The 19,300-nt window shown below is 47.2% G+C and overlaps 1 protein-coding gene across 1 annotated transcript in view; it reads left to right on the forward strand.

Annotated features, from left to right (window-relative positions):
• KIF16B (kinesin family member 16B) overlaps nucleotides 1–19,005 on the forward strand; it is a 284,700-nt gene extending 265,695 nt beyond the window's left edge. Inside the window, exon 26 of the mRNA XM_024752697.1 lies at nucleotides 17,827–19,005. Coding sequence (XP_024608465.1) covers nucleotides 17,827–17,985 — 159 coding nt within the window. The 3' untranslated portion in view covers nucleotides 17,986–19,005. The remainder of the gene's footprint in view (nucleotides 1–17,826) is intronic.
• The last annotated feature ends 295 nt before the right edge of the window (nucleotides 19,006–19,300 follow it).

The following is a 19,300-nucleotide window of genomic DNA, read 5'->3' on the forward strand; positions in this document are numbered from 1 at the left end:
CACCGACGTGAGGGAGGACAGTGTGCGCCACTCGGTCTGTTGACTCAAATGTTCATCTCCTCCAGAAACAGCCTTACAGACACACCGGAATGACGTTTGACCAAATATCTGGGCACCTCGTGGCCCAGCCCAGTCGACAACGTAAAACTAACCACGACAGAAGCCATTTCCATTCACCCCAGATACAGCTGCAGTGGTAATTTTTCCATTTTTGAGGCTTTTGATATTCTAATATCAGTCCCACCTCATGTGCAGTCCCCATTAAATCAGTAACATCTGTCATCTTCCTGGCACCCGCCTACAAGGTGTTTGGGGGCTTGACAAATACAAGAGATTCTCCAGCTCTTTCCTCCTTATGGAAATAGCGTCAGATGAAAGGAACGCGTCGCAGCTCAATACGGCAAGCTTAAGAGCTGGGCGTGCTCCGCTGTGGAGTTCAGTACAGAACATTTCTCATTTCCTGGGGTTACTTTTAAAAGCAAAATGAAACGAAGCTTGAATATTGCCGAGTTAAACCACAGCTGGAGGATTGTTCCTGCTCTCCTCCTAGATACAGCGAGGCATCACTATTTGTTTTCTTGTATTAAATGTCTCCCTGCCTCTTTAACAGAAGCAGGCATCACGAGTGGCGTGGATGCATGGGGCAGGCGGCCTGGGCTCCCTCCTCCGTCGCCCGTACCTGGAGGTAGCTTGGCCCGCCTTGCTCAGACACAGGTGTGAGCCCCAAGTTCCTGCCGGCCTCACTGTTTACCCTGCATCACAAGATGCTGTTTCATCTCTTCTCCCTCTGCCGCCGCCCCTGCCAACTCACATTCATGCCGCAGCACGGCAGGCATGGGGAGGAAGGGTCTTCTAAACCGAAGCACTTAATTAGCTCCTGGGCCCCAGGGGGAGTGTCAGATGGAAACACAGCTAAAAGTGGAGGGAAGGAATAGCCGTGGTGGATGGTGGAAGGAACACCTGCCTCCTTCCGGGGGCGCCAAGTTACTACAATTGTTTTGGAATTAGTGGCTCTTTTGAGTCGTGTACCATAGTGTCATGTTTATACCAGTAATTTCTAGCAGTGTTCGTGTTTGTTCAGTTAGACTTGCTCGTTGCTGCCAGAAGCTGCTTTTTCTTTTCCCCCAGTGCACACATTGCCCTGGGTGTAGATAAAGGGGTGTCCCCGTGAGGTTCTGGTCCCTTCCTGGGAACCAGATTGTCCTCTAGGGCCCCTGATTGTGTTGTTGTAGATGCATCACAATTGCGTTAGTCGTCACGTGAGGAGGAGACGTGCAGTGATAAATTATTAATTACAAATAGGGTAAAGCATGATCTGACAAGATATAGATTTAACTATAGATTATATTATGTGGATATAATTATAGGCAGTTATAAGTATAGTTATATAGGTGAATATAAACATAGGTTATAACTGTATAAGTAATAAGTGTAGAGATGTCAGTTTTTGATATAATTCAATATTGTGTATAGATATAATTCTATAGATAGTGTTATGTAAGAGAATAAAGTAAGAGTCCACTCTTTTAAAAACAGAAAGCACAGGAGCTCCTGGAAGTGACTGCAGAGCAGCCCAGGCCCGGGGCTCTGCCCTGGCAGCCGTCCCGGCTTCTCCTGCCGAGATGCCGCAGTCCCGCTTGGTGGGTGTCAGCTGAGACCGTGGTGGGGTGGGGAGCTCACGGGCACCTCTCTGTCTTCTGAGTGCTGGGCAGTCATTTGATGATAGATTCACTTCGGCCCAGTGCGTGAGCCACATTCGCCTGAGTTATCGCCTAAGGTTGCAATAAAACTTGTATTTAAAGTCCTTTAAAAATGCCTGTTGAGCCTTAGGAAAATAATGAGTAAGCTTGCTGCGTAATCAGAAAGTCCTCATCAGAAAGCCATACGCTAAAGACACAGTGAGAGCGCTTGGGAGGAGAAGCAGCTGAGCCGAGAGCAGAGACCGACTGCGCATCCCTGGCTCCCAGCGTGGGTAGCCTGGGCCGCTGAACTGGGCCCCCTCCTTACAGCCAACGGCCAGGGTCCCCTCCATCACCGCCAGCCCCAGGCCCGTCCCACAGCTGATACATGCCGTGTGCTGTTCCCTGGCCCGTGACCCCCTGTGACACTGGCCGCGGCCTGGCAGTTCCAGCCGGTGCCGGTGGCATCCCCTGGGGTCTCTCAGCTCTTCCCTCTCGGCCTCCTCCAAAGCCAATGCCAGTCCGGGGCTGGAGGGAGGTGAGGCTCTGGAGGGAGCACAGGGAGGGTTGCAAGTCTCTGGGTGAACCTGCCGGCCTCCCCTCCTTTCCAGGGACCATGCGAAGCACAGTCTCCATGTTTCTCAGAGTCCCCAGCAGGACTGGCCCAGTCGTGCACAGTGGTGACCTGCTCGCCAGCACTCCCCTGCGTTGGCTTTTCTCTCTCTCTTGCTTTCCCACCCCTTTGCTTCTGTGTCCAAGATCACCCCCAAATAAGTGACCCCAGTCTCTGCTCTCAGAGGATCTCAAACTGCTCTTATGGGTTGGGTGTATATCCTTCCTGACCATTTTGCTGTGTGTGTGTATGTGTGTAAGAGAGAGAGAACCCATTGCTCTTTTGTGTGTGTGTATATAGTTTTTGAAACTTTGTTTTAAATCAGTTGTGGATGTGCTGGAGTAAGCCTGGGTCACACCAACTGGACCTCCCTTCTCCATCCTCCTTTGATGTCTCTCCAGGTGTTTCCCCTGCTTCCTGTGCTCCGTGTTTTCCTCTTTCTTGACTTACTCCCTCGTTTTGATGGAGCACATCCCTAGTAGTTTCCTAAATAAGAATGGGCGTGTAGGAGGTACATTTCTAGAGACACGTCTGTTGAGGTCTTTCTTCACCCTCCCCCTGGCTAGATAGAATATATTAATTGGAAACCATTTCGTTCTGTAGTTCAGAGGGGCTGCTTCTTTGTTTTCTGATTCCACTGCTGCTGTCAGGCGGTTCAGAGCCATTTCGATTCCTAATCCTTTGGATGCGACGTGATTCTGTCTCTCTCCCTCCGTCCCTCCCTCCCTCTGTCCCCAGCGTTCAGAGAGCCCACGGTTCTTCTGCTTGGTGATCGCCCTTCCTTCTGTAGGCTTCCCTGTGTGGACTCTCTCACATCCTTCATCTCTGGGAGATTTTTGTGATCATTTCCTCTTTTAAGGTTTTTCCGTTTCTTTCTGGAATCCCATTTGCCTGTGCTAAGCTTCCTGGCCTGGTCCCCCCTCTCATTTTCCTCTCCTCTGCTTTCCATTTCGCCCTCCTTACCTAGTCCTTCCCTGCAGATGGTTTGAGAACCATTGTGCTATATGTCCCACCTCACCCTGCCTTCCCTTGCTTTAATGTTCCGCTGGTTACTTTTGTATCTTCTAGTGTTGCTATAAAGCTGAAGGCCTAAATTCTTGCTTCCGGAAATAGTCAATTTTGTTTATTTCCAATGAGGTCAGCGTGGCTCCTCTTCATACATTTTCTTTGCTGCAGCAGCCCGAAAGGCACGATCAGAATTTTTCCTGCGCTTTTGTTTGAGAACTGCTGTCTCTGTCCTGTCGCCACCAAGTTTTCTGCTCACTGTTTATATCAGCATTGGGGAATTATCTTTTCTCTCCTATGAAGCCCCTCCCAGTTGGCGTTAGGCTTTCCTGAAGATGCTTCAGTTCCCTTCACTCCATTCGTTCAGCTTTGTCTTCTAGGTAAGTCGTGCTTTTCTTAGATGAAAGGTGCTCATCGTGGCCTGTGCCAGCCAACCTCCACACCCTCCTTCGTTGCCTTCGTAAACTGCATCTTTATTTTTAAATTCCGCCAGCTATTTTTTTCCCTTGAAAAATATTTTCCCTTTTCTCTTCTATACACTCCACATACGTTTCATAGTGGTAATGAAGCAGCGTTGTTGCAGCCCTTAGAGACAATATTTGGGGGGAACAAATGGAGAAGAACATCAGTTTGTTCCAATTCCATATGACTTTTTATCTTTATTGTTTGCCCTTGTAAAACTCCCATCCATTTTTAGATAGCTTTATTTTTATTCCCAGCAGTTCACTGCAATGTGTTTACATTTACATATATAATAGTCATTCCAGGCAAGCAGGAAAAAACCAAAACCTTCTTTAGTCTGTTTTCTAATTGAGATCACCTGTCTCATTTATAAGTAAAATTAAGAAACCGTTATTGAAATCAAGAAGAAAACAAAATTGCTAATCAAAGATGAAAATGTCAGTAAATGAAGCCATCGCCTTTTTCTCAATGGATTTTTTTAACCAGCTGGCAGCGGAAGCTGGTGGGTCATAAGGCTCGTACTTGAGGCTCTGCAGTGAGTGCTGTGGGTAGCGAGGGGCCCTGTCTGCTCTCACCATCTCCACAGTCTGGGGTATTTATTCTTCTCGGTACATGTTGTTGCGATTCCCCTTTCCTTTCCCATTTATAGTGCTATCTTCCAGTTCACAAAAATTGCATTTATTTGAAGTTTCTCATTTGCAAGAATCTGGCTATAATAATTCAGGTAATAGCGCGGTCCCTATGAACTGACCTTCCTTACTTGGAAAGGCAGTTTTCTTGTGGCAGAGTCTGCAGATGTCACGTTAGCCCACCGATTCTTTGATTAAATGGCCCCATCGCTTTCTGCAGGATCCCCTCGCTGGTGAGATTTCTTTTTGATTCGTAAGATCTTTCCACCCACATTTTGTCAGTACTTTTAAACTTTTACTGCCCAGCCCTGCGGTTGAAAACAGTCATGGATGTTACAGGTTTGGACGACTGAAAGACTGTTGCTTACAAACTCTTGGGGTTCATTTGGCGTCTCACACAGCCAGACACGAGTGTCCAGAAGAACACATGTCATCATCCTCCTGGTTGGCAGCATCCCTCACTTCTCTTCTGCAGCAGCTTCTCAGATTTTAAGAGCTGTCCAGGACAGTTTTAAACGTTTCCGGAGTTTGGCTTTGAATTATAAGTTGATGTGTTGGATGTCGTTCTCTATAGTAAATAAGTAAATATCCCTTGTTTGAGAGGAAGAAGATACCGTAAACCCATGACATTTTGCTACAAGCTAAGGTCCTAAGGAAAGAAAACTCATGCCTTTGTCAAGATCTAATTACCTAATGGCCATCTTAGTGTCAGTCATCTAATGGAGACTGTCTTTCAGGAAGTACACGGATTCAATGTCTATATTTTTTAACTTAGATGCTTAATTCTGTAGATAATATCTGTTTGGTAAAGGAATTTATTTTCATTTCCCTATATAAAATACAGATCTATCCTTTTTGAAAGTCAGAGGTGTTACATTTAGAGAAGTTTTGATCTGGCTTTTCTCCCATCCTCCACCTTCCCTGACCTAGTGCAGCCTCAGCCATTGTCCCCAGTGAAGGGGATCATTGGTGCAGATAATCCAAATCCCCAGCTAATCCTCTCTGTGGGGCAGGGTCACAGGCCCACCACTCGGGGCCACGGTCCTCTTCACACCTGGGGCGCGACCGCAGCTCTCCCCGGGGCGTAGGGCCGGGTGGACCCCGAGGAGTAACTCCCGAGGCAGGAGGATAACCTGCCAGGCAGATGGTCCCACAGGGATCATCAGGAACCTCTGGTCCAGAGAACAAAAAAGGGGCAGTGGGTCTTCCCCCCCCCAGAGTCTCTGGAGCTTACCCTCTTACCCTGAATTCAGGGTCTCAGTGTTACTCAGTGATGGCCCAGTTCAAGGCCAGCCAAGGCGCACTTGCCGTCGATACACAGATGACCTTAGTTCAGACTCGAAAGGGAAGGATCGTTCTGCTCACCCACAGGCATGGCCGGTGGAAAGGGACGAGATCGTCATTCCGGGTTCCCGAAGCATCGCACTGCATCCAGCTCCTGGGTTCCAGTAGAAGGGAGACTTTGGGATGCCAGTAATTCTTGTGCAACCGCTTCTTGATTCTCAAGTGTTTTAGGACCTGGTTCTTTAAGTGCATTGTAGCCAGGAGGTGCCACACACAGCAAGATTCTCATTTGAACATCTGTCAGTCATGTTGGTCACTGGGAGCTGTCCTTTTCTCTCCAAATGTCAGGAACCTCTTTGAAGGTTTATACAGTGCTGGGAGGAATCATGAACTTAGAAACAAAGAAAAGAATAGGGTTTTTGGTTTGTTTCTGTTTTTGTTTTCCCCCCAGATGGCACTTTACAGAATTTCAGTATCCAAAATGTATCTTAAAATGATCTTTCATGTGACTGAATTGATGCAATCTCATGATAAAACTTAAAGGCTAAGGAGTTGCTTCTTGTGGATGAGCAGGGAAAGTGATTTTTTTTTGACATAGAATCTATTCCTGGTGAAGGTCTTTTATACTTGGAATCTACAACAGGGGAAATGTATGGATTTTTATCTATGATTTGTAGCTTTTTGGTTTCACATATTTTCAGAGTATCTTCAATCTCTGAATCCTGACTTATGAATGGTGAGTCATGCTTTTTGTTTTTTTAAAGAAGACTAGTGGATTTGAAACTACACTAGAACTAAAATTTACCATTTATTTAATAACATTTTCAATGGAAATGGGAATAATCTCTTAGAAATAGTTTCCTCTTATGTTCCTATATTTAAAGGATTAATTTTTGAAATTGGTGCTAAGGAACTTGTGTTGCAGGTTTGCTTTGTGCTTTCAGTAAAAAAGCAGACAGAAGTTTAGCCTTGTCAAGGCTTAAGCTGAATTCTCTCTATAACCCGTAGACAAGAGGTTTCCAAGGGGCTATTTGAACACCTTTATTATTTTAAAAAAAGTAAATTCTTACACATAAGTAAATAAACATCATTGCTATTTCCAACCATTTATGGGATAAATTAGGTCATTTTTTATGTTAAATTGAAATGTAAAATTCCCAGCAAAGCATTTACTTAAAAAATGATCTTTCAGAGGATAGTTAACTTACCTGCTTATAGTTAGATATTTTATTTTTAATATGATTCTCCATTTTGAAAAACATGTTAAATCTTCCTTCCTTTAAAGTAACCCTTGAAATAAAGGGTCTGCCAGTATCTGCTATGAGGTGACTTTGGAAAAAAACATTCCAGATTCTTGCTGTCCTCTACTTTCCTTTGAAGGGGAAAACATTAAAGTCAAATACCTCATGCTTTAAGCCCATGTGTTTCTAAACATCCGAAAGAGGAGAAAATTAACATATTCGCCCATGAACTACCAGAGGACAAAGCTGTGTAGATAATAGTGTCAGTGACTTAATAAATACTCACTGTGAATTGGGCCCTGCTCGAAGCACTTGACAGACAGCAGCTCATTTAATATTCTGATCCTTAAAAGATAGTCCTGGGGCTTCCCCGGTGGCGCAGTGGTTGAGAGTCCGCCTGCCGATGCAGGGGGCACGGGTTCATGCCCCGGTCCGGGAGGATCCCGCATGCCGCGGAGAGGCTGGGCCCGTGAGCCATGGCCGCTGAGCCTGCGCGTCCGGAGCCTGTGCTCCACAACGGGAGAAGCCACAACAGTGAGAGGCCTGCGTACCGCAAAAAAAAAAAAAAAAAAGATAGTCCGACGAGGAAGCAGAGGTGCAGAGGCATTCGGGGACTTTCTCTCCCTGTGCTGTAAGGTCCCCACACCCAGCGTGGTGGCTGCAGAATGACTGAGTGCCCAAGGAGCTGGCTTGCATAGCAGAGTTGGACCGCAGCAGCCACGTGGTCTCAACGGCCGAGGTGTGTCTCCAGGGCTCACTTCCAACCTCCCCTCCGTGCTGAGGTTGTTGAGTTGCTCTGCATCTGTGTTTAGCCGGTTACCGATCTCTTACAAAGATCCAATAAGCAAAAATCAAAGAACCAGAGTGAGCCCTGGGGACTGGGTTCCTCCCAGCATTCTCCCGTATTTTGCTTTAACCGAACAAAGTCGACAGCGGGGTCTGTGAGCCAGTCTGGAAGCTCTTTGCCTCCTACCCCCTCACAGCTGACAAGTGGTGTCACTTCCAGCTCACAGGTACACCATACACTGAACTCCTCTCTCCTCCTTTGTGAGACGAAAAGATGGGACTGCTCGTGACTTGTGCTCTGGAGGAAAGCTTAACCAGCTTCTTAGTCCACGCAGACCTTGGCCTTTCTGATGTGGCCTGTTCTTTTGTGGGGTTTCACCCTGACCTTGCTGGTTGGCCAGGCTGGGTCATCAGGATCGTTGAAGCCGCTTAATACCCCAAGCAAGAACGTCAACCTGTAAAGATTGAATATTACATGGACTTGAAATGCACATCCCTTATAAAAATTTTAAAGCTTGCTGGATTTTATTAGACTATGTGAACCAGACTGAGTATATTAAATTTATGAGTCCAATTGATGCAGTACCATAATAATTCAATATAATATGCTTATGTCATTAAACTCATAAAGAAGAGTCTCTGAATAGCTGTAATGAATAGTTCAGATTCTGTAATCACAGACTAGCGTTTTCACCCTGATGAATTTTAAGTGGGAACACTCAGAATTCTATATAATATCAGGAAATAAATGCCATATTTCAAATGATTACTTATTCCAAGTATTTACTGTAAAACCTAGGACAGAAAAGAAATGTCACAAAGACAGAATTATTATTAGAAATACAGAAAAGGTCGGAAGAGGTTGGCATGAAGCATAAATCAGAAACCAAAGAAACTTTCTTCTGCTTTGACTAATATCATTTATTCCCTCATCTCTTACCTTGTTCCCAAATACGTGTATCTTGGTAATCTATCACCGAGTAATAAACTACCCCCAAACTTAGTGCCTTAAAGAAACTACCGCTCGATTGCTTATGATGCTGTGGTTCCGGAACATGGGCAGGGTGGTGGAACCAGCCGCCGGGTGGTTCATCTTTTCCAAGGGTCTCTGTCAGGTCTGGCCACTTGTATGGCTGCATTCAGATTACAGCTCCACTAAGGACTGGGCTCAGCTGGGGTACTGGCACCTGCAAGGTGACCTCTTCACCCTCGGCATTACCTCCAGTGCATTCTCTTGGTTAAAACAAGCCACAGGCTCCACCCAGAAGGCCTGGCAGGACTCCATGGATCAGAGAGAAGAGAGGCTGCCGGAGCACAGTGCTGGACCCCCGGTCTGAGACCTGGTTGAGAGCTGATCCAGGGGCAGAGCCTTCCAGAAGCGTGTCCCCCACGCTGAACAGTGCACAGTCCAATGCTGCTGGACCACCGGCCGTGCCCCAAGCTCTGCTGCGCCACCACGAGGCTTTGTACACGCTCTGTCCTCTGCCGGGAACAGGCTTCCCTCAGCATCTTCCCCTGCTTGATTATTTCCCACCCCTCAGGTCTCGGCATAAATGTCACCAATTCCCAGGACGAGGCTGGCTGCCTTTCCTAGTGCTCCAAAAGCATCTCATTCCTGTTTTCTTGGAGCCACGTTTTAATTCCTGCTTTTCCTGCCCACCTCCCTGAAAGGCCTTCGCGTTACTCAGGACGGAAATGAGGCTCGTCCGTTACTGAATCCACGGCAGTGCTGACAGGAGGAAAGCTCTCAGTAAATATTTGTTGGATTCATGAATGGGGTCTGAAGAGAGGCGTCAACAGAGAATAATCCGTGATTGAGCCCTTAAAGGACAAGCAGGGTTTAGACGATGGAAGCACAGCACCAGTAAGAATGACTCTGAACCACTGCTGCCTGTGGTACGGGCAGCCCAGGCACCCTGGAAGGGCAGGCTCCGAGCCTGTCATATTCAGCGCTGGACATCCAATACCCACACACTGCTTCGTGGGGAGCAGGTGTGCAGTAACCGTGCAGAGGATGAGTGATCTGCCTGAATCAAACTGTCCCAAGTTTATCAGAGTGTGAGGACATTTGGGGGCGTGTTGGGAAAGGAACCCAGCATCTCCACCAGCTGGTCCAGTGGAGACAAATTTTAGGATTCCTAAATATTCAGAGAGAAGTGTTCAGACTAGAAGGTATGGGAGCTTAGAACTGGGAAGACTCAACAGGGTGAATAGTATCGATCTGCCTGGGTCAATTCATAACACTTGGCCAGTGGTGACCAGACCTCTCTGGGGTCTAGAAATATCCCAGTGTGCCTCCATACAGGCCGGATCCATCTTCAGAGCCCACCAGTCAATGATGAAGCCTCCAAGTACTGCAAGGTAAATGAAACCTCTAAGTCTTATTGGAATGAGAGTTGTCTTTAAGCTGCCACCATGGCTAATGACTTCTGGAAATGAGGAATGCCATTGGACTGTCTTCCCTGTTAATATGTCACAGTGGAAAGGTGGCTCAAGCCCTATTACATTTTTAAAGAACGTTTCAATTTTAATAATTTCAGTAGCTTTAAATTAAATTATGGATTGATGTTAAAATTCTGTAAAATGAAGAGAGCTCCACAACAATGAGATGTCCGGAAAATCATTAGGATGACATGGCTGGGGTGAAATATTGCTGGTGTTACAGTAGGTTACAGTTACAGCCGTGAGCCCTATTAAAACGGAAACTTTCTAATAACATAAAATGGTCATGACTTTATCCCCCTGCTAATTAAAATAGAAGGAAGCCAAAAGATAAAAAGGTAAGGTCTTTCAAATGCTTCTGAGGCCCTATTCTCATTCCCATCTCTTATACACACACACACACACACACACACACACACACACATGCGCGTGCGCGCACGTGGTGGTTGATTGAAATTCAAGGTAGATTCTGAGAGCCTACATGATAGGGGTGTGAACAGCCCCAGAGAGAGGGGCTGCGTTTACATTTACATTCACACCTTACGTTGCAGGCTTAAAGGATTTTCCTCAAGAATTTCGAGGACTTTCTCCCAATTTGAAGAGCCAGTCGTTTTGTCAGCCTCTTTCTTACAGTCGTCGAACTTGGCTAAGTCCCTTGAGATCTCAGTCTTCTCATCTGTAAACAGAGGATCCACACACCTGTCTTCCTTTTCCCCAGTGTGTCTCAGGGGTCATAGGAGCTCCTGAGCCAGGAAAGGTACTTTGTATCAGTACCGGCAGACCCACAGCCAGGTTCAAGGCCCGTCATAATTTCCTTTGAGCCCTACTTTTCCCCAGGCTGAGCCCTCCACACGCTGGCCTTTCTCCCTGTTCACATCCTTCGCTGAGCGTGGGTACCACACACCTTCCCTCCTTTCCCTGATCTCAAACGTTCCTTTCCTTCCAGATCCCAGACTTGAAAGGGAATGGCTGCAAGATGGGAGCGGCCACACTGTTTAACGCCCTGCTGAGCTCCCAGGTTTTTGCCTGGACGGGCTGTAGAGCACGTGGTCATCCCTATGAGCAGACTAGCATTTTATCCAGAAGTTCCCAAGTTGAAAGGAAAAACCCAGCAGAGGCTACCGGAAGGCCAGCTTTTACCCAGGTTATTCCAGAAACTCAAGTACTTTTCCTTTCTTTCATATAGCAGGTCACACGTGAATCGTCAAGAATGTCTAAAGTGAAGTAGCATGTAGCAGTACATTATATTTTTCATTTTTTCCCCTTAATGCAGTGTGTCGATTGAAGTGCCAGGCTAAAGCTCTAAAATAATTGACTAAATTCTGCTGACTTGCCCTGTGTTGCTGTAGGGAGTGTGTTTTGCCTTTCAGAACTCATTAACACAGCCAACAGACCATATTAGTCTGTGTTTTGGTTCAAAGATTAATAATGTTTGGTGGTTGTGTTTTGAAATGGTGTTGGAATTTTAAAAATTGGCCCCTGTGTGTATCTGGGTTTGGAGCAGGAAGCTTCCAGCTGACTGCTTGGGTGGGAATGGACCTCTGGGATGCACTGACCCATCTGAAAACCTCTTAGGATTGACCTCTTCCTAAGAGAAGTGCCCTGGGCAGATGCCTTAATCCCACAACAGACTGGCCCCCCAGGAGTTGGATGTGGTGTAGATGGAAGGCTTCCTCTGATTCCTGATGGGTACCTGCCAACACCCCAGGGGACTGTCAGTTAACTTTATGGCAAACAGTAGAAAATGACTTTGTGATCCCACTTCCTTACGAAGACCACAGACAGAGTGGGCAGATCAGAAGCTCTTCTGCGTCTGCCCTGGATTTCTTAGGTAGACTCTAGTTGCTCTATGGCACCAGTTCTGCAGTCCGGAAGAGGCTTGCCCCAGAGGACCCTTTGGTCCCAGCAGGCCCCAAGTGGTATCTTGATTAGCAGTTTGGGTATGAGGTACCCATCCCAGACTGTGAGTGGGAAAAAAATCACCAGTCCTCTTCCGTAAGTCAGGCAGATAACCAGTCCCTGAAGAAGGGGAGGGTATTTTTCAGAAGGGAATCTGAATGCTGTTTGGGAAGGGAAACGGAGGAAGGGCAGTCGAAAAATGGCCAGTGCCCAGCAAAGCACTGTAAGGAAGATATGGTAGCATGCGCAGAGCTGCGTAGGACTCCGTGTCGAAGAGTAGGCGCCTCACAGGAAAGAGGTCTCTGCCCCAGGCTTGTGTGGAACATTCACTCTAGACAACCCCGTGTCCCTGTCCCCATGAGAGTGCCGTCAGGCCGGGAAAGGCAGCATCTGGCCCAAGCAGCTGAGATGCCCAGCGCTATCAGCCTGGCCCAGTGAGCGCAGTGCCAGGAGACGGGGGTCAGCCAGAGAAGAGGGGGCTGGTGGATGCTGTGGACGGCAGTCTGGTGACTGAGACCAGCCTCTGGAGTTGGGAGATGTGGGTGTGAGTCCTGACTCTCCCACTTCCATGCTCTGTGACCTCTGGGACATCACTTAAGCCTCCCAGACCTCAGTTTTTGCATCGAGAAGATGGAGATGATAATAGTCTCTACCTCATAGAGTTGTTGTGGTAATTAAATGAGGTAGACCATTAAAAGCTCTCAGCGTGCCTAGAACATTGCAAGCCTTTGATGAGTGGCCTCTCCGTGAGAGGAGCGAGGAAGGAGCTGGTCAGCTTGGTGTGTGCATGTGGGGGACAGACCCAAGGAGATACTCGGAGGGGTGTTACAGGTAAGAGTTAAAGGAAATAAACAACTGCCTTGGAAAGAAGGCATCAGGAGCCTGGTGGGGGGGTGTCTCTGGCAATCATTGCACCCCTCATCCTTCCGCTGGTCTCTCTTGGCCTCCCCTTTGAAAGCTCACAGTCCCCTGCAGGATTTAATTTTTGTTCTGAGGGGATTTTACAAAGCACGTGCCAGTTTCACATTGTGTGTGGAACAGACCCACGGGGGCCCATCTCTCCCAGTGACTTCTGCCTCCCCCCACCCCGCTCACTGCCCCTGTGTAGATTGCCTTTAAAAAGAACAATAAAACATGCCCACAGCCTGTAGAAGAAGGAGAGTTTATGAAGTCAAGGTATTCAGCGTCAGTACTGAAGTATGCCTTAAAGATTAGCCACCTACACTTGATTTTCTGAAAGCATTGATAAGAAAAGACCTTATATTTTATTTTATTTTTTTTTGCGGTACGCGGGCCTCTCACTGTTGTGGCCTCTCCCGCCGCGGAGCACAGGCTCCGGATGCACAGGCCCAGCGGCCATGGCTCACGGGCCCAGCCGCTCCGCGGCATGTGGGATCTTCCCGGACCAGGGCACGAACCTGTGTCCCCTGCATCGGCAGGCGGACGCTCAACCACTGTGCCACCAGGGAAGCCCGAAGACCGTATATTTTATACTGCTGGTCCAAGAGGCTAAAAGTAAAAAGCCTAGATAGATGTCTAATATATCTGTTATTCTTAAACCTTTTTTGCCAACTTGGAAAACGACTCACGGGCCTCCGTCTCCAGCATAGTCGTGCTGTTTTCCTTCTCTCCCTTCATCTTCCCCCCCCACCCCCGCCCCGTATCCCATCCCACCCTCTCTCACCCTCTAACAGCCGGCCCCTTGCATGTCTTTGTGCTCCATTTCCTGGTCCCTCCCTTTCCCTCAATTGCTCACTGAGACATCTCCAGACCCCCTCTTGCTCTGCCACTTCCCAGTGCGCAACCTTCCTGAAAGAAGATTGGGTTTCCTCTGACTTTCTTCCTCCAAGTATCTGAGGCAGGGCTGGAATGTTGCCGAACCTTCTCAGCGGCCCTGACCCAGGGTATTTCTCAGAGCAGAGACTCAGGTGTGACCCCACCACCACCAGGGTGGGCAAGGGTTGCCTGCCTTGTGTGGTCCCTAATGGCTACAGAGATTTAAATTTGCCTGCTTTTCTTTCTGATTTTAATGGAGAAGATGCCTGTGTGAAAGAAACAAATTGGATATTGGATTTCACAGATCCTTCTCCTGCTTCGCACTTCTGACCCTGATAAGCCACTGAAATTCCCGATGTCCTTGACTTTTTGTAATACTCGCCTATAACGTGAACTGCCCTGGGGAGGCAGCTCGGCTTGTGGACTTGTTTTCACACACCGGGGAGGGCGGGGGTGTCTGTGGATCAACAGTAGAAGGAGAGCTTTGACAGGAAGCACTTTGATTTTCTCCCTTCAGCCGCAGGTGCTGTGGAAAACATTGGGGGCACAGGCAGCAAAAATTACTAATATAAATGTGTGTATTGTATGTATTTTACATATATTTATACTGTATATTGACTGCATGCAATAGCAGCCTTCTAGTACAATGGCTGGTCTTGGACCGAGGCCTGAAGCCCTAAGGGGAAACTTCTTTATTGGAGGACTAGCAATAAACTCGACTCACCCGACACCGTTATAGGGAAGTAGATTTCATTACTGAAGAAGTGCAGACAAAAGAATCGAACTCGTCACCCCTGCACAGCCCTCGGCTCCAGTCAGTGGGTGGGCATGGGCACGCGGACTGTTACGCAGCAGTTGAAACGAACAGGCCACAGCTCACCCGGCCAGGTGCATGAATCTCTCAAACATGGCGTTAAGCAGTGGAAACCAGATACAGAAGAGTGCACCCTGTGGGATCCCATCAATATGAAGTTCAAAACCTGGCAGAACTAATCGATGGTTCCAGAAGCCAAGATGGCAGTTACCCTGAAGGGAAAGAGTGTGCAGAGGGCTGCCCGGGCTCCAGAAATGTTGTGCTATTTTTATTCCAATGCTGAGCACGCCAGCGTGTTCACTTTTTGAAAAGTCATTGGGCTGTACATTCATGATGGTTGCTGTTTTCTCTTTGTACACTTCAATTTTTAAAAAATTAACTCATCAAAATCAGTCATCAAGGTTGCTTGTAAGCACTTTTCCCCAGCTCGGCAGTGTGCCCGGGATGACGGGGAATTACAGAGAAGCGTGAGATGCTGTCTGTGACCTCAGGAACCTTCTGGAAATTTAGTTCCATCTGGTGTCCCCAGCTCCACCCCTAACCCTTTGGGTTTGTCATTCACGGGAAAGGATTTGCTCAGCCCACCTCAGGGCTGTGGCTCTGGACACAGACGACTCACCCCATACACTTGAGAGCCTCCCGAGGTAACCGCAAAGATCACTTCCTAATCGTAGCATTTCTTTGAGCAAGGAAGCGGTCTAGGTAAAGGGAGCCAAGGCTGCCCTGTTCTGCGGAGTGGAGATTTGTCTTGCAAGGAAAAAGCTCTTCCGTAATGCTTAGGATCAGTTGGATCAGATCCTTCTATCTGGTGGTTTCATCGAGGTGTACTGATGCGTTCATTTTGAGAAAAGCCATCACCTGCAGCTACTTCCCTGCTCTCTCTTTATGGTGCTGCCCGGGCAGGGAAGGGGGTCTCCAATATTGTTCTTTTTGCCTTTTTTTTCTAGTTTTTATTTTCACTTCTCTTTTCATTATCCCTTCAGGCTTTACTGGCCCTTCAAAGGGCCCCTGCTTCATGAACTAATGATGACAGATGTTGGTACAACATCTGTTGCCGGATTTAAACACCTTCCATCCGGTTAGAATTCATCTGGAAGGCAAGCTTGTCTCGCGCTTCAGTCTGCACTTGAGCGCGGCCGAGGGGACAGGGCTGCACAGGAGCTGCTGCGATGACGATTGTGCTCCCGCTTCTCACCACAAAGGGGCGTAGCTCACACACAGCGGTGAGCTCGCTCCCCGTCCTTGTGCCAGATCATCTCTCTCTCCATCTTGCACAGTTAGCTGCACACATGCATTTCATCGTGAGCGTTGGCTGGTCGGGTGTGGTCGATATTTCCTAGTAACTGTGTTTGCTGGACCTCGGGTCCTTCCAGGTCAATGTTCTCAGCTTTCCTCCCCCACAGAAAAGTCAAGGCCGGTTCCCTTTTGCTTCTCTGATGCAAATAAGTACTGGAGCGAGGTCTTCATCTTCTAGCAATTGGTTTTGGCACCTTCTTACCTCTACCTGATCTCTCTTTCAAGAGCCCTTCTTGAGCAATTACCGTGAGACCAGGAAGTCAGGAATATTGAACAAAGGAAAAAGAGTCTGAGTTAAAAACCCTTGTTTTCAAGTCTTCTCTCTTGGTTACTAGCCTTGCTCCCCGGATAATGGGTGTTACAGTAATAAAATAATAATAATAAAAAGAGGTAATTCTAGGCAGAGTATGAAGATAACTTATGAAGAATATGAAGGTATTTTATCTTATGAAGATAAGGTAAAATTAGGTGACTTAGGAATCTTTTGGGTGTGGTACAAATGTTTGTCACCTTGCTTTGGTGAAGGTTTCACAGGCATCTACGTGTGTCAGCACCCCTCAGTTGATGAGTACATTTGAAGGATATGCAGTTATTGGGCATCAGTTATACATCCATAAAGCATAAAAAATTAGAAATTTGAAGATTTTTAGAATCTGTAAATTGCTATACAAGTGTTAATCATTAGTAATCCTTGTTACTGTTTTTAAGAAAGTAGCTAACATTTTCCTTAAGCAGAACGTCTTCTTTCAGAGGTAAATTTGAGGCTGGCAGTTCGTTCAGGTAGCTGAATTCGACTTCCCCTAGGCCAAGGTTTCTCATCTGTGGCACTAGTGACATTTGGAACCAAATAATTCTCTGCACAGAGGCTGTACTGGGCATTGTAGGATGTTAGCTGCATCCCCGGCCTCCACCCGCTAGGTACACCGCCCCCACTGTGGCAATCAGAAATGTCTATGGGGCAGATCACCCTGGCTTGGGGACCACTGTTCTAGGCCACGTTTCACAGACAAGTTTGTTTGTTACTCAGAGTCCCTAATTTCTATGTTTAATTTGTGACAGGATTTATACTTTTTAAACCAACTGAGACAGTAGTAAAGATTCAGGCCTAAAACTGCTCCCATCCGTATTTTCTGTTATAGAAAACGCTTGCCTGACCTGAAATACGTGAACTATTTCTGTGTCCTCTTTTCCTTTAACACATCCTGCTGGCACCCATGTCTGATTTCAGCCCCAGCATCTTGGGTCCTGGTCTCAGACATGCTTTGCATGTTTGATGCCGGAAGAGGCGGCCGATGCTGTGACAGACGTGTGCAGGGGGGAGGGGCGAACACGGGGTTCAGAACAATTAATCTTAGCAACAGCTTCCTTTTACTGGTGATCACAGGATTTGTAAAGGGGTCTGCAAATATCAGTGCTTGCTACGGACCCTCTCGTCCCCAGTATTGCTTTTTCTTTGGTTTACGAGAAGGATCCAAAGCAGAGAAAGCCTGTGCCCTTTAAAAATGCTCGTTTAGCATCGTGCAGACCAATAGCCTTTTTGTTCTCCTCTTAGTTGCCTTTTAATGAGTGATTGTGGGGGGGGGGGGGGGATGACTTTATTAACTAGAAACACTGTTGCTGGAACGCAGACCCCAAGCCCAGCCGCCCCTGCCCAGCATGCCTCTGGGCGTTGTGTGCAGACAGGTCCAAGCCGTGTCCTAGGAGCCAGGAAGCGTCACCTGCACGCCGGGCACCATGGCTGCTCCCCAGGTGGGTCTGATGGGGCAAAGGTGGCGGTGGAGGGTCCCTGCGCTGTTTCTAACGACAGTGGCAGCTCCTCCACGCTCCACGGGACGTTCCTTCGCCCTCCCCCCGCCCCACAGTGTCTTGACCGTGTTTTTGCCTCTTGTCTCTTCCCCAGAGGTACCTCAGGGACTTTTTCAGCGTGATGCTCCAGTCAGCGACGTCCCCGCTGCACATCGACAAGGTGGGGCTGACACTGTCCAAACACACCGTCTGCGAGTTCTCGCCGTTCTTCAAGAAGGGCGTCTTCGACTACAGCAGCCACGGGACGGGGTAGGGCCGGTGATGGGGCCACGCCACGCAGTGCCTTCTCATCCGAGCGGCCCCCCAACCGGGGGCCTGGACCCCTCACCGCTTCCTCCTAGTGCCTGAGCGGAGCGTGGGGCTGGGGGGCCGGGCTGGCTGACGGTGACCTTGACGGCGGCTGTCCCTGCCCCTCGCGGGTGCATGTGGCCTTCTCCCTGTTGTGTGCAGAATCCGTCCCCATGGCTCCATCACCCTGGGCCCCCCGGGGCCGAGCCAGCCTGGGGCTTCCCGAGGTGGGTGGCTGACTACACCTCCCTAATGACTTTCATCTGGTTTCCTCTTTCACCAAAATACACTCTTATTTTTTTATATTCCTTCCATGTGGCTGGCTCCCAAGAAAAGCATTTTAAGTTATTTCATTGTATTTTGCTTTTTCCCCATTTGAGTCTGAACTTTTTACATAATCCCTAAGCACTGATGTTTACACAGAATTTCATATTCTGAAAAAGGGATTTTCGGTCCAGTCACGACTGGAGTCTTCCATGCTTGACGCATTGGATGTAGGTGACATCAACTTCTATAAATCCATTCAAATAGGATATTTGTTAAATCTTGAATATTCAAGAAGTTTTTCCCAAATGGCGGCCATGCACTCTCAAGCTTTCTCCGCTAAGCACAAAAGGAGCGCCTCGCTGAATGCATATTTTTAAACATTTTGTTCACATTTTTGTTACTGAATCTACTGGATCTTTAGCTGAAAGACTAGAATTTACTGTAGTTTATTAACGATCCCTTAAATCACTCAGGACTTAATGTAGCATCACACATCTATGTACAGTAAAACTGCTTTGTTTTACTAAAGAGAAAAATGTGAGAAGAAAAAATATATATGTGGTATATATTGAAATGTATATAATTCTGCCTACAGATTTATATATGTACACACTCCTGTATGATAGTTATATCAAAATATGTAATCATTCACTCCAGATTTATTAAAGGTATTTGTTTTTTCAAGACTTAAATTGAGCTGCTATCAATATTAAATGAAGTTACGGAATCTACCCTGTAGCTCAGTTTGAGTTTGTGACATGATCGTTCTTACTGGTCTGTTTAAAAATTTATCTAACGTTCTTGGAAACATACATAATGTATAATTTAGCATTCCTGTAGTAGAAGATGCCCTTACAGCTATGATTGAAGTCACAAATGAATGGGTAAGAAAACATGCTTGCATTCAACCTTCGAGAATATGCCTTCACAACCGAGCTCTCCAGTCTGAAAAATATATTTAAAGTTGCAATTATCCCGATAAGGGGGAAAATTATTATTGTACTAATTAGATA

Source organism: Neophocaena asiaeorientalis, unplaced genomic scaffold, assembly GCF_003031525.2.
Source record: "Neophocaena asiaeorientalis asiaeorientalis breed wild unplaced genomic scaffold, Neophocaena_asiaeorientalis_V1.1 scaffold528, whole genome shotgun sequence".
Taxonomy (NCBI): domain Eukaryota; kingdom Metazoa; phylum Chordata; class Mammalia; order Artiodactyla; family Phocoenidae; genus Neophocaena; species Neophocaena asiaeorientalis.